The 13,613-nt window shown below is 45.5% G+C and overlaps 1 protein-coding gene across 4 annotated transcripts; it reads right to left on the reverse strand.

Annotated features, from left to right (window-relative positions):
• Nucleotides 1–53: 53 nt before the first annotated feature.
• LOC144740518 (aldehyde dehydrogenase family 3 member A2-like) lies at nucleotides 54–8,175 on the reverse strand. 4 transcript variants are annotated; one of them, XM_078623366.1, is made up of 5 exons: nucleotides 8,028–8,138; nucleotides 7,133–7,266; nucleotides 2,938–3,124; nucleotides 2,151–2,382; nucleotides 54–369 (listed from the first exon to the last, which is right to left on the reverse strand). In XM_078623366.1, exons 3-5 carry the CDS (start codon nucleotides 3,097–3,099, stop codon nucleotides 233–235), a joined length of 531 nt encoding a protein of 176 aa, XP_078479492.1. In that variant the 5' UTR covers nucleotides 3,100–3,124; nucleotides 7,133–7,266; nucleotides 8,028–8,138; the 3' UTR covers nucleotides 54–232. The 4 variants fall into 4 exon arrangements, with proteins under 4 accessions (XP_078479492.1, XP_078479490.1, XP_078479493.1 ...); XM_078623364.1 differs by lacking the exon at nucleotides 7,133–7,266 and having other exon boundaries at nucleotides 8,032–8,141; XM_078623367.1 differs by lacking the exons at nucleotides 7,133–7,266; nucleotides 8,028–8,138 and adding an exon at nucleotides 6,903–7,054.
• Between the last annotated feature and the right edge of the window lie 5,438 nt (nucleotides 8,176–13,613).

Genomic DNA, 13,613 nt, shown 5'->3' on the forward strand with positions numbered 1-13,613 from the left:
GCGTTACCGCCACCATCCAGAAACAACTATGTAACAGGGATTGTGGGCAGTGCAAGAACATTTATTCAGAATTTCTCTCACCTTCGACCAGCATATTTAAGTATAGTAAAATGAATCCTTCATGGCCTACATGACCCTCATCCAGTAGTTGATTGACAAAAACGGGCTGTATGTGTAATAGGTATAACGTTGTTAACAAGCAACCGTTTCCCATGTTAACGTGCAATTGCTATCAGTACGGTGGATTTTGCAAGATCGACAGCACCACTCGCTCCAAACTCACCTTGTCCAGGTAGCGAGGAAACAGCTCCGCCAACAGCTTGGCCGTGTTCTCAGACAGCTCAGACGGCTTTATCACGGCCGCATTTCCTACAATCCGCACAATCAGTGGCATAGCTATCGAGTATGCAGGCAGTGCAACTGCACAGGGGCCCACAGGCTGTAGGGGCCCAGATGCCAGCTATGGAGAGAAGGGGAAAATTAATGGGGAACCCCCATTTCATTTCTTACAGCAGGGTCCATGCCAACCATGTTACGTCTCTGCTCACAATCTCTACCAATCTGCATAGCACAGCTCCCACAACTATAATCGCAGCACATTAATATTCAAAGATAGGAGAGCAGCCTGCGATGCTCAAGCTTTTAGAATGAAGCAATTGAAATTATTAGACAGAAAACTGTTCAGCACCACTATCCCACCCCTTCCCCCAAGGCCCCAGAAATGCGATGAATTGTCAAGTTTTGGGATTGTCATTTTGTCACATTTGTGGACCCTAAATGTAATGTGAGCATATTATTCGCATAATTGAATCTGAAATAATTGATTTTTCCACACATTATTCAAGAGGTATTGTGAGCTGAAAGATGGATGTCGTGCAATGAATGAATGTATCATTACATGTTGAGTAATTATTCAACAATTTTCTTACTTATGTTCGTAAATCAGTTGTTCAACTGAGCTACGTGCAACTCATTTGGATCTCCCTTGACTTCGGTCTCAATGGGCTCTTGTTAAAAAAATATAATTTATTTGTAAGGAGACTGTGTCCGTTGGACAAGTTTATAATGGGGTAATTCCCCATGCAAAGTTGCACTCCCAGGGCAATGGCACAATGCACCTTGAATCAGGGCAGCCGCCTAATAAGTGGATGGACTGCACAAAAAGCCTATTTTATTCAGGTTAAAGTTTTTTTACGAGTAAATTCCTTCACGTAATCACCACTGTTCTACCATCATTCGCTTATATAAGCACACGTAAAATCTTTTGACCAAAAAAACACTGGCCTCAACAAAGAGAATCTGACTTAAATGGTGAAAACCAGGGAGTGAGTCTGAAAATTAAAAAGCCCATGACAAAGCAGTCCATGCATTGCGCAATGGTTGTGGGACACAAACTGGCACTAAAAGTGTATCTGTAGTGCATGCAGTCTCCCACCAAAAGACACGATAAGCCCTGCTTGTAAAGGAGTTGATTGCCACTCTGTGCCATTATCTTCACAATGAATGGGTAGGATCACACCAAACGCAGGTAAAACAATCAATCAATAAATCCAAAGAACACCAGGCTCTCGAGCCTGGGTATGGTAGGGGTGGATGGACCAGCCCGTTGTCTGTGTGCTAACGAAGTAACGATCCATTAATTAATCAGTTTAATTATTTCACTCACCATACGGGCATGAAATCTGGCATATAAGAATCGAATGTTTATAATTTATGAAAACTACTGTATATGTAAATGTGACGGTTGGGCTAAAGGGGTGAACAGGGCAGACACTACAGAATGAAAATACAAACGTGGCACACACACACATCAGTTATACGATAGACAATGCATCAAGCGACAATACAAACAAGCCAGGCATAACAAACGAAACACACATTACATTCATACGAGAGAAACACAAATGAGACAAACACGATACAAATGAGACGGACAATATGAGCCGAACAGCAAACGAGTCGCAAACACCAAATACAAGAGACATCTGACACAAGAGACACAATACAAATAAAACACACACAATGCAAACCACACAAACAATATACCGGAGAACAACAAAACAACGCGTCCCTTCTCGAATCGAGTCGTGACCTCGAATCACGAATCATGGGTGGCAGCAAAAACTCCCTCGCCTGCCCTGCATCCGCACCTGCAGCGATGGCTCCGGCGAGAGGTTGAAACACAAGTCCACCTGGGTAGTTCCAGGCCCCCATGATGAGGCACACGCCCAGGGGCTGAGGCTCAATGTACACAGTGTCGGCCAGGGTAATCAGGGAGCGTGACACCGGTTGTGGCTTCGCCCACTCGCGCAGATGGCTCGCAATCAACGCCATGTCGTTCTTGGCGGGCACCAGCTCGTGCATAATCACTTCAAACTTGCACTGCCGGGCACCAGATAAGGAGAGAAAGAGGAAGATGGAGAGAGTGTGTTTGATAAAAAAATAATTATCTGCATCATGAGCAGGTAATTTGTCAGGATATGTCATGTATGCATCAGAAACATGTACATTGACAAAGAAAATGCTGAAAAGTGTGCAAAGAAGACTGGAACTATGCATGATGGGAATTATGAGAGAGGAACCCATAGATCAAAATTGAGAGACATCATAACGACTGCTCAGGAAAGTGGGCTTGGCCAGGACACGTTACAAGGGAAGGCAGCCAATGTCAAAGACTGGTAACAAAGTGGCAGCCAAATGAATGAACACACCCCAGAGGGCAGCAAAACATGAAGGCAACGTGTGATCAGGTCATGCGAATTGAGCATGCCAGATCGCGGCATTGTGAGACAGCGAGAATTTGATCAGACTGTGGCTTACAGTAATCACGATGATGACCAGTGCAAGACACAACAGGGTATAAAGCAGGATCCAACAAGAGGGTATTCAATCCCACAATATGTGAAGGTGGTTGTAGCTCAGTGCAAGGCAGCCGACCTTGTGCAGGTCCTTGTACAAACTCTGACACAGCTCCTTCTCGTTCTCCTCCATGAGCTGGTTGAGAGCCCGAAGCTGCTCCTCGCGGAATGCTATGTCGCGGCTGCGACCCGTTCGGAACGCTTGCCGGGCCCGCGACACCATCTCTTGGAAGTCTGCCATTGTTGCTGGATGGCCTTGATCAACACTGAAAGAGCGAAAGATCGAAATTAAAATGTGACCACGGCCAAAGGCGTTGATGCCCCCACACGTCACCAACACTTTCTACCTTTTACCAGAGGTCGCAACCGGGTACCCGATACCCGTACACTACCCGATACCCGGCTACCCGTACCCGGCCAGGGACGGGTACGGGTACCCGTTTGCGACCCTGGTGCGGCCGGGTACGGGTACAGGTAGGCCGTGAGTCACTGGTGAGTCACCGTTTGTCACTCATTTCGGGTAGGGTACGAGTACGGGTAGGGAACGGGTACCCATTTGCGACCCTGGTGCGCCCGGGTACGGGTAAGGAATCAAAACCCATTTGCGACCTCTGCCTTCTACTGCTGCATATTGGACACATGACCTCCAAGATCTGACCTAACGTTATCCTATACCATCAGATCTTCATTGCGGGCCTCATGGAAACCATTCCAATGTCCGTTTTAATAACTGTCTCTCCTTCCTGTGCACATGTCCTTTGCCGTGCGACCTTATTTGCCTCATCAGATTTTCATCACTTCCACAATCCTTATTCTATCTTTCCCAGCATCCGTCTCAGCCACCTTTGCTTAAATGGCAATCCTTTTTTGTATTGTTTTGAGTCCACAGGCCTGAGTACAGAAAGCGCTCAGGAAAAAAAACAGCAGGCAAGAGATTGTAGCAAGTTCCAGAATGATGTTTGAGAAAACCTACAAAAATGCTGTAATACCAGCATTTCCTCGTGATATTGCAACACTGTGGGCATGGCAGCAGTTGCTAGGGATTATATTATATCAATCCCACCGCACCAGCTAATCAGCTGCCAGGAAGGCAACTCCCATCCGACATGACCACCACCAAGTCACCCATGCAACACTGCCAGAGCAGAACACCGTCGCTCTGTGCGTTGTTCCAGTCGGGCTGTGGCTCATGTAAGAATATTTGTTTTTAATGTTGGTTATTAGTGCTAGTATTAAAGTTTGTAATTACTATTCGTGTATGCTATTATTTAATTTATTATTTTATCTTTATACGTGACTTTACCGAAAGAACCAAAGAGAACTATTCGTGTTATTAATATCAATGTCATTCATGACTTTATTAATTATTGGATAAACTTTTTTTTAACTTTGACAATTGACGTACGAGTGGGTCTTGACCAACCCGAGGTTCTCTCCGAACTTCGCTTCACCTGCCCAAGCCGATATGCGCTGCAGGGAGGATATGTTTGCCATATTTTCAATACCTCACGTGAAAAAAGTTGTTTTCGTTATGATTTTCAGTTATATATTTCTCATTTGCCATTTCGGTGACCCATGTAACTCTGGCAGGGTTAAACAACATCAACTTAAAACTACGATGCTTTATTGTGTTAACTTCATTATAAATATAGAGCCAAGGCAGTTTTGTCTCATGCAATTTCTATGAAAAGCTTGAGTCGTTCTATAATCAGGACCCATCTCTCTCATCCATACACGTACATAGTACACCAACATCACTCCGATGTTAGATGTGCTTTCCTTTACACCCAGGCTAATCCCTCTTTTCTCTTACAAAGCGGTACCTACAAATAGTGAAAGCGCAGTCAATAACATGGAAATACAGGGAGAGGGCTTGACAACTTTGGACTGGGTCATCAAACCGTAACCTCTGTGTCCGACCCTTAACCAACTTGTCAACCAGAGGATTTGCACTGCCCTTGACACGAGCCATGAACCCCATTCACTGTTCATTCTCACTCCACCCTCAAAAGAAATCAGTTACATTTTCACTTTTTGTATTCAGAGGCTACACTGCTCCAGTAGAAGGATGTTTATCAGTAAGAGCAATAATAATATTTACAATATTTACCCCGCTGTGGCAACTTTGATTTTTGATTGATTGTATTTGTTTATGCGGGGTAGGATACATTCAGCTTATTAAACCGATCCACAAAAATGACCAGCCGAGTACATTTGTAAAAACACAGGAAGCTAGGGCAGCCAATAGACCGTAACATTGCAGATAGTGAGGAGCAAACACAACATTCATAGTCACGCAACCATTCAAGTCACACTGGCGGGTAACTTGAAAATAACGCAAAACTATCTTCAATCAAGGAAGGAATACAAAAAAATTCAACTTTGCTTTAGTAGCAACGGCATAACAGCACTTGTTACAGCAACTGCAAGTGCATCGGTGCTTGCAAGCAGCGCATGTGGTTGTTGATTCTAGCAGCCGCAAGACGTTCTCTATCCACCGCTGGATTGAAGCGCCCGTCAGCGAAAATACTTCGGGGCCGTCCATAAATGACGTCACGCGATTTTGGACGATTTTTGACCCCCCCCCCCCTTGTCACACGGCGTCACAAAAAGTCAGACCCCCCCCCTCCCTTCAAATATGACGTCACAAAGCTTTGCCCCCCCCCACCCCCCAAAAATAAAACATGCTTTATACTATTGCCATTGTATTGTATTGCGTATTTAATGTGGCGCTGAACTCTGTTGTAGGAGAAAACATATATCAAAACGTCGATATAATTAAGTAGAATGTGTTGTCTATATTTTAGGTTTTTTCGGTAAAGTCACGTAGGCAAAACATTAATAAAATAAAAATAAATGTATTTCAATTCATTTATTATTATTTTATTATTTTTTACCTACGTGACTTTACCGAAAAAAACCTAAGAGTATGAATCCTTGCAGTCACGAAAGCTTCAAATCTAGAATTGTCGATATTTATTTAAAGTTGCTCATTTTGACGTGACGTCACATTTCTCAAACCCCCCCCCTCCTCGTCACACATCGTCACAAATATCTGACTCCCTCCCCTCCCCCCCAAGGGCGTGACGTCATTTATGGACGGCCCCTTTACAGTACTGCAACCGTGTTACGAAATTGCGATGTGGTTTCGTTACTTTAATACCAGGAAATCCTGAGATCGGAGAGTGCCTGCCATGCTGTACTGGACGTGCATTGTTAGCGAGCACCTATTCAAGTTCAAGTTCATTGATTAGGTATAGCCCTGTGAGCCATTCGGCTCTTGAATCGGGTGCAACCGCAACAAACAAAAAAACAAAAACATGAACAAGAAAACATCTTAAAGTGAATATGTGACTGAGTGCAAACAGAAAATCAAAGAAAAGACAGCAAAATATTGCAGAAAAAGCACCGTACACCAACGCTGTGTGCAAAAACCCCAGTGGAATGCAAGTCAAACAACAACAACCACAAGATTAAGGCCATCAGTCTAACTCCGTACTACAACAAACAAACATGGCAAAACCAAAAAACGTTTCGAAATCACCAAAATAAAGCCATGAAAGCTATGAAACAGTGATCATAGGAACTGATGGAATTTCACAATAAACGACATAAACAACATGTACCACCAAAACCCTGTAGCCATAGCTGGCTGCATGAGTCTGAGTATCAACAATTTTCAATGCACCTTTAAATATCAGGTTTTTTTCGGTAAAGTCACGTAGGTAAAAATAAAAAAAAATAATAAAAATAATAGAAATAATATTTAATAATAATATTATTAATATTATTAATTATTATTTATTTTTACCTACGCGACTTTACCGAAAAAACCTAAGAGTATGAATCCTTGCAGTCACGAAAGCTTCAAATCTAGAATTTAAAGATCAGCCAGAATAGCAAAGCACGTGGCAAGCACGTGGCAATAATGCGTGTCACACAACCCCGGCAGCAACAACCCCCTGCACAGAACACTACAGACAACAACAACAACCACTAAGTGCCGGTGACGTCACCACGACGCTTGTGCCAGGCTAGGTGCACCTTGAGGCCACGTGAAGGAGGTCACGGGGCACACCCAGCAGGTGCCACGGGTCGATTGACTGAGATGACCGAGATGACTGATGCACCACCTGTGCCCCCTACACAGTAGTTGGCACACTACAGACACACAGATACACACTACAGACACACACTACAGACACACACACAGACACACACACAGACACAGCCTCTAACAACAGACTGTAGGGGAAAGTACTGTTAGCGAGCACCTATGAAGGCCGGAACGGCACACGAGGGGGTGGAATGGACAGCACCACGCCCGACCGCCTTTGTCTCCCCAGCGGCGATGTGTTTTTGCTGTTGTTACGCAACGCGCCGGGTGCTGGCTTGAGGCCGAGTCGACCTAGGGGAGGCCCGGGGACCGCTTCAGACAAATCGTCGAGCTCGGACCGCTCCACGCACGATACAATCCACGACACGGTGTGTGTGTAACACGAGTACACACACACACCACGCACACGGCGTGTCACACTACAGAGTACACACACGCCACGCACATGGCGTGTGTGTAACACAAGTACACACACCACGCACTCTGTGTTTGTGTTACACAGTAGTGTTACACACACACCACGCACTCTGTGTGTGTGTAACACGGTAGAGTACACACACACAGGACGACACACGGCGTGTGTAACACGAGTACACACACACACCACGACTGTGTGTGTGTGTAACACAAGCACATACACACACCACGCACATGGCGTGTGTGTAACACAAGTACACACACCACGCACTCTGTGTGTGTGTAACACAAGCACACACACACACCACGCACACGACGTGTGTATAGCACGAGTACACACACACACACCACACTCTGTGTGTGTGTGTAACACGAGTACACACACACACCACACTCTGTGTGTGTGTGTGTAACACGAGTACACACACACACCACACTCTGTGTGTGTGTGTGTAACACGAGTACACACACATCACGCACTGTGTGTGTCACACAGTAGTGTACACACACACACCAAGCACTCTGCGTGTGTATCACACGACAGAGTACACACACACACGACAGAGTATACACAGGACGACACACACAAGACACATCGACAAGATGTTGACGTGGTGGTGGGGGGGTGAGCTCACCAACCACAAGGAGAAACGAAGCTATCGCGATGGATCCCCTGGCACGCACTCAACCCCCGCAAGCTGCTCGACGAGACGATGAAGGAGGAGTGGTGATGGTGGAGGAGGAGGAGATTGGTGGTGTTTGTGGGGGTGGTTTAGAGGTTTCGAGAGCGCCTTTCAAATTAAAAGCCCCCCTAGGCAGCAGCATCATCATCAGCAGCAGCATCACGGCCACGCGTGAGCACTGCCCCCGGTGGCGGGCCACGTGCCACTGCGGGTCAATCGACGCACACAACGTGATGGGTGTGGGACGCATGGACAACCTCCAATACTACATTTTGATTTAAAGGTTTCGTGACTGCAGGGATTCATATTCTTGGTTCTTTCGGTAAAGTCACGTAGAAGGGAAGTAATAAAATTATAAAATTATAAAACGAAATGTTTTTTGTTTTTAAAACAATAAAATAAAACAATAAAGTTATTGTTTTTAAAACAATAAAATTATTGTTTTATATTTATATTATTTTATTATTTCCCTTCTACGTGACTTTACCGAAAGAACCAAGAATATAAAATGATTATTGTTTTAAAAACAATTAAATTATTGTTTAATATTTATATTATTTCCCTTCTACGTGACGTTACCGAAAGAACCAAGAATATAACCTCCAATACCTTCGTAATTGGGGGAATAAAAAAAATAAACTCCTTTAAAAAAGTGTTTTAAAAAACAACGGTTTTATTAAGAACTTCGAGAAGTACGTCAATGATGCGGCGCCTGCTCCCACATCAACACTTACTTGAATGAATTGATTACTTTATAAATTAATCTTCAATGTACTACTTTTGTGATTGAGACACGTGGCGAGGCGATTCGGAGTTTTTGACCTACACACACAAATATATATAAATAATAAGGCGTCCATACAAAATGTAAATTGCTTTAAATTAGCGAATTAATTGATTAATTGATGCCGATTTTGATACAGGCATGCATTGTCACCTGATCTGAGCACGTGTGCAAAATGTGGAATTGATTGGACAAGAGGAAGTGGACGAAATTTTGATGACAAGATTTGACCACGACACACACAGCGGAGTCAAGTTAAGTAAAAATCGTTGAATAAAGAAGAGACGCCCACGAGACGAAGCCCACGGAGCGCGGTCGTGGCCATGGATCGACGACGATAAACCACTGTGGCGGTCCGCTACCTTCACACGGAGCGAGGAGCGGAGAACTACACCGACTGTCACGACCGAAGAAGGGCTCTCTCCCTCCTCTCGTTGGTTCGCGGACCTCGAAACACATTCCTGCGGAGGGAGCTGGTAGGAACGTTGGGTTGCTCGGTCAATGGCCAGGGTCAACGGCGGCGTGGTGTATTCCGCAAATATACCCGACTGTGAGGGCGGGCACAAGCCGGCGTGAGTAGGTTAAACGTTGAGTTTTATAAGGGCATCACGGGGTGACCAGCCCCTCCCCACCCAGCCCCACCCCTCCCACCCCCCACCCAGCCCCTCCCCACCCAGCCCCTCCCCACCCTCTCCTCCCCACCCAGCCCCTCCCCACCCTCCCCACCCAGCCCCTCCCTACCCTCCCCTCCCCACCCAGCCCCTCCCTACCCTCCCCTCCCCACTCAGCCCCACCCTCCCCACCCAGCCCCTCCCTACCCTCCCCTCCCCACCCTCCCCACCCAGCCCCTCCCTCCCCTCCCCACCCAGCCCCACCCTCCCCACCCAGCCCCTCCCCATCCGCCCCTCCCCACCCATCCCTTCCCTGCACGACAGACACAATAATCCCCTGTGGGCTGGTGTAACCAGGAGGTTCCTACCAGTATATTGGTTCATTTACTTTCTGAACTTATTGCTGCCCCCCATACCGTACGCGAGACTAGAAACAAATGCAAAGTTGTGCCTCTGGTGGGCTGCAGGGCTGATGCGAAGTCGTGTTACAGCACTACATCAAAAACAGCAGCAGCAGTAGCCACCACCATCATCTTATCTATCCACTGCCGGATGAAGGCCTCCCCAAGTCGTGTCTGTCATCCATTCCAGTTTGTTTAAAATGAGCACCTCAAAATAATCACTGGCATTGTTGTGGTGAATAGAAGCAAAAATAGACGAGCAGCCAATACGTCTCCATATCGGTGTCATTACACATACAGGTTTCCCTTCCACAGTGCTCCCCAACTGAGTGCTCATGTGGTTTGGGAGTTCACACGTACTGTAGTTGTAAATCATGCACATGTACAACCCTTTTCTTCTTTAAAATCCGCTACTGAATGAGAGCTTTCCCAGGCCCTGTGGGTGTTGGTGGTGGGGGATTGTTTGGACCATTCTTTAAGCTGGCCAGTGCAGCTTGGTGAAAGTACACCAACCACGCCTGGAGCTCGATTTAGACCTGTGATTGCAGTTCAAACTAGATGTGATATCGCACACACGGACAGTGCAGTGCACGCTCTGCAAAGTTCAGACTTTCGACCTTAAACGGTGAAAAGTCAGATTGGATAACTGTTAAAGGGACTGGCATTGGCAGTGGTGCACGAGTACAGATGTAAACAACAAACCACATTCATCGCTATATAAATCGGCTAAAGCTGCCGGCAATGGCCTTTCAGAGCAGAGAGGTGAGATTCCAAGAACACAGGATGAGATGTTACTATCCTTTGTGCAAGCACTTCCAAGAGATCATGAACAGTGAGCCTGGTGAAATTTGGGGAGCGCATCGTCAGTAGTGAACCTTTGGTTCCTAGGGTGTTTCGGCCTTTCACACGATACACCCTCCCCAAAGTTCGACCAGCGACAGGGTGATCAATCCTACGCTTGCGTCCCATTCCCAATTAGTCATAGGAGTTGCCTTGTTGTTGATAGCCAACATCCCAGAGAGGGCAGAGACATTGACTTAGTTTGTAGTTGGAGGTCGCACTTTATCAGGAGCATTAAAATACAGTCGTTTTGAATTTGACACATTAACAATGTTGAACCGACTCAAAGGTTCTTTGAGAATGGAGAATGTGAGAGGTTGACCTTGAAAGTTATACTGTATGAGTAAATGTAGATAAGGATGCGCGATAAAGCAAACTTGAGTTGGAATCTTCTCTTAGGCAGAGAACTGCTGTATAAGTAAAACACCAAGACATAGACTGCGCAAGTTCTATATGTGATTGACTAGAAGTATAGCTATTGCAGAGTGGAACAGTGATGCAGTGGTCAGTGCACTGCGCTTTTGAACCTGATTAAAACATCAGCAGCGAGTGATAGCTGAACTAGTCATTGGGATCCCCAGAAAGCCCTCTCCACCACACCCTTCTCATCCTGTTCACACTTTGGCCAGTGTTCACACTTTGGCCAGTGTTGTGAAGTATAGTCAAACAAACACGCCATGGTTAACATGATGTGGGGTTGCCTTCATCCAGCAGTGGATTGAAACATATATTGCAGGTTATTGTTATACATTTTTAAAGCTATTTCAAACAAGACGGTAAATAAATTGCATTTTTTTTATTATCTCCCTATTAAAGTTAAAGGAGCTGTAAAATATTTTTTAAAGATTACTTGGGCTGGTAATGGCCATACTTGTGCAATGAACTCTGGAAAGCGAGAAAACAGGACTGTATTTGGTTTGTAGTGGATAAAAGAGTTGCTGAAATTTAGACATATTTTATATTTACGGAGTGACCTATATTCTATGCAATAATCACTTAGAGAGATAAATGACTGCTATTTACAACCAGGTAAGAGCCCACTATTACATTATATGATTGGGAGATATGACAACGGCCAGAGGAGGTCTTCATCCAAAAGTGGATTGATCATGGCTAATAATGAAGAGTCCACTGAGACCAGATTTTTTTTTCAATGAGGACCTGGGGATTCATAGAAACCTTAATTCTCGTTTAATTAATTCTGCTTAATGCCTTTAGGTGTTGGGGTTTAATTTTTCATCCATACTTCACCACTCTGAGCAGCGTACACTGGTGAAGGGGGAGGTCCTAGACTGGTTCAGATGTCCCTCGCCAAAAATGTTATTCATGATCGGGAATCAATCTCAGGTAACCGGGTGCAGAGTGCAGTGTGTGAACTGTTGCGTCACCGCACCACCAGAGACTTTTATTTTGGCAACGCAAGTTATTTTTGTAAATGAAAAGTCAATGAGCGTTGTTTGCTGCTAAGTGGACTTTGAAAACGCATTCGTGCCAACCTCTGCAAGGTTGACAAATTGCACAATGGAATACAAGCACACTGAACTCTCCTAGGGGGTGGAATCCAAAGATATGCACGCCACAAACAAAAGCGAGGCATGAGAGATTGCAACAGGTTGGAGAAGCCTTCATCCAGCAGTGGAGTTATGATGGCTGATGTTGATGATGATGGATGAGGACCCTTAGCACCTTTGGCCGTACCAGGTGATTTACTGTACAGTATATGGTTTGAAAAGGATGGTAATATGGTAAATAGGTTTGTTTTCCTGATGACGACCGCTTGTGTTGCGATCGAAACGTCGTAGTTTTTTTTGGTTATTTTCTTTGAACCTATCTACGTGACTTTACCGAAAGACCCAAAGAATATGAATTCCCTCTAGTCACGAAAGCTTTAAGTCAAGATTTGTTGCAACGTGTTTTGCAACCAAGGGGTGTGGTCATAGATCGTGGTTATGTCCTTACGACCATATTTAATTACACAAATGCACGGAACGCAATGTATTAAGTTGCAAAAAAGGCAATAAACCTGTATGTGGGCTTTTGCTGTCGTTCTCTATACCTCCAGCACTGTGTCAAGTTGCAGGGCAATTCATTAAATCCTTTATATTAAGTTCGCTTGCTTGCTTGCGTGCTTGCTTGCTTACGACCGTGCAAATATTTCGGTTGTTTTTTAACCCACTTCCCGTGATCCAATCGAGCTGACATTTTCCACACTGACTCGTTGTGCGTGACAATTAATTTTCGTGAAAAATGTTTTCCAAAATTTTACACTGTTTAGGGAATTTTTTTTTTTTACCAATTGCTTAATGCTGGCAGACAATCATCTGACCCATAGGTGGCAGCCATCTCAAGCCAGAGGACGAGAGGACTCTAGCCGCCACGCATATAAAGGATTTATAGTGAAAAACTTTGTTTTTACGGGTTATACTTGTTATTATTGACGTAATATTGTAAATTACGGCGGGAGACCACTTGACGGGTAGCACACTTTATTAACATTTTCCTTAGCCACAATAACACGTGTGGTCAACTACAGCTCACGCTACACGTTCCACCCGGCTACACACACACGGGCTCTCCAGCCCCGTAGCTTCCAGGGGAACTCCCAGACCTACCCCAGCTGGGGTATGGATCACGACCACTGGGTCCCGCAGCCCGGCCCTCACAAGGACGTCCGGCCGCGGGTCCCAAGGTCCCGCCTCTGAGCCACACAGGGTCCCGGCCCTTACAAGGACAGCGGGGCTAGGGGTCTCAGGGCCCTATCTCTTCCTCCTCCGTCTTCCGTCTTCACTGGTTACCAACTCCCCGAGCGCCCGCGCGCATCGCCTTTCATAGTCCTCTGTTCCCGAGGGGGCGGAGCCTATGCGGACCGCGATGTGAGCACCCACTCTAGTTGACCAATCAC

The sequence above is a fragment of the Lampetra planeri genome, unplaced genomic scaffold (genome assembly GCF_965212315.1).
Source record: "Lampetra planeri unplaced genomic scaffold, kcLamPlan1.2.h2 scaffold_2244, whole genome shotgun sequence".
NCBI lineage: Eukaryota > Metazoa > Chordata > Hyperoartia > Petromyzontiformes > Petromyzontidae > Lampetra > Lampetra planeri.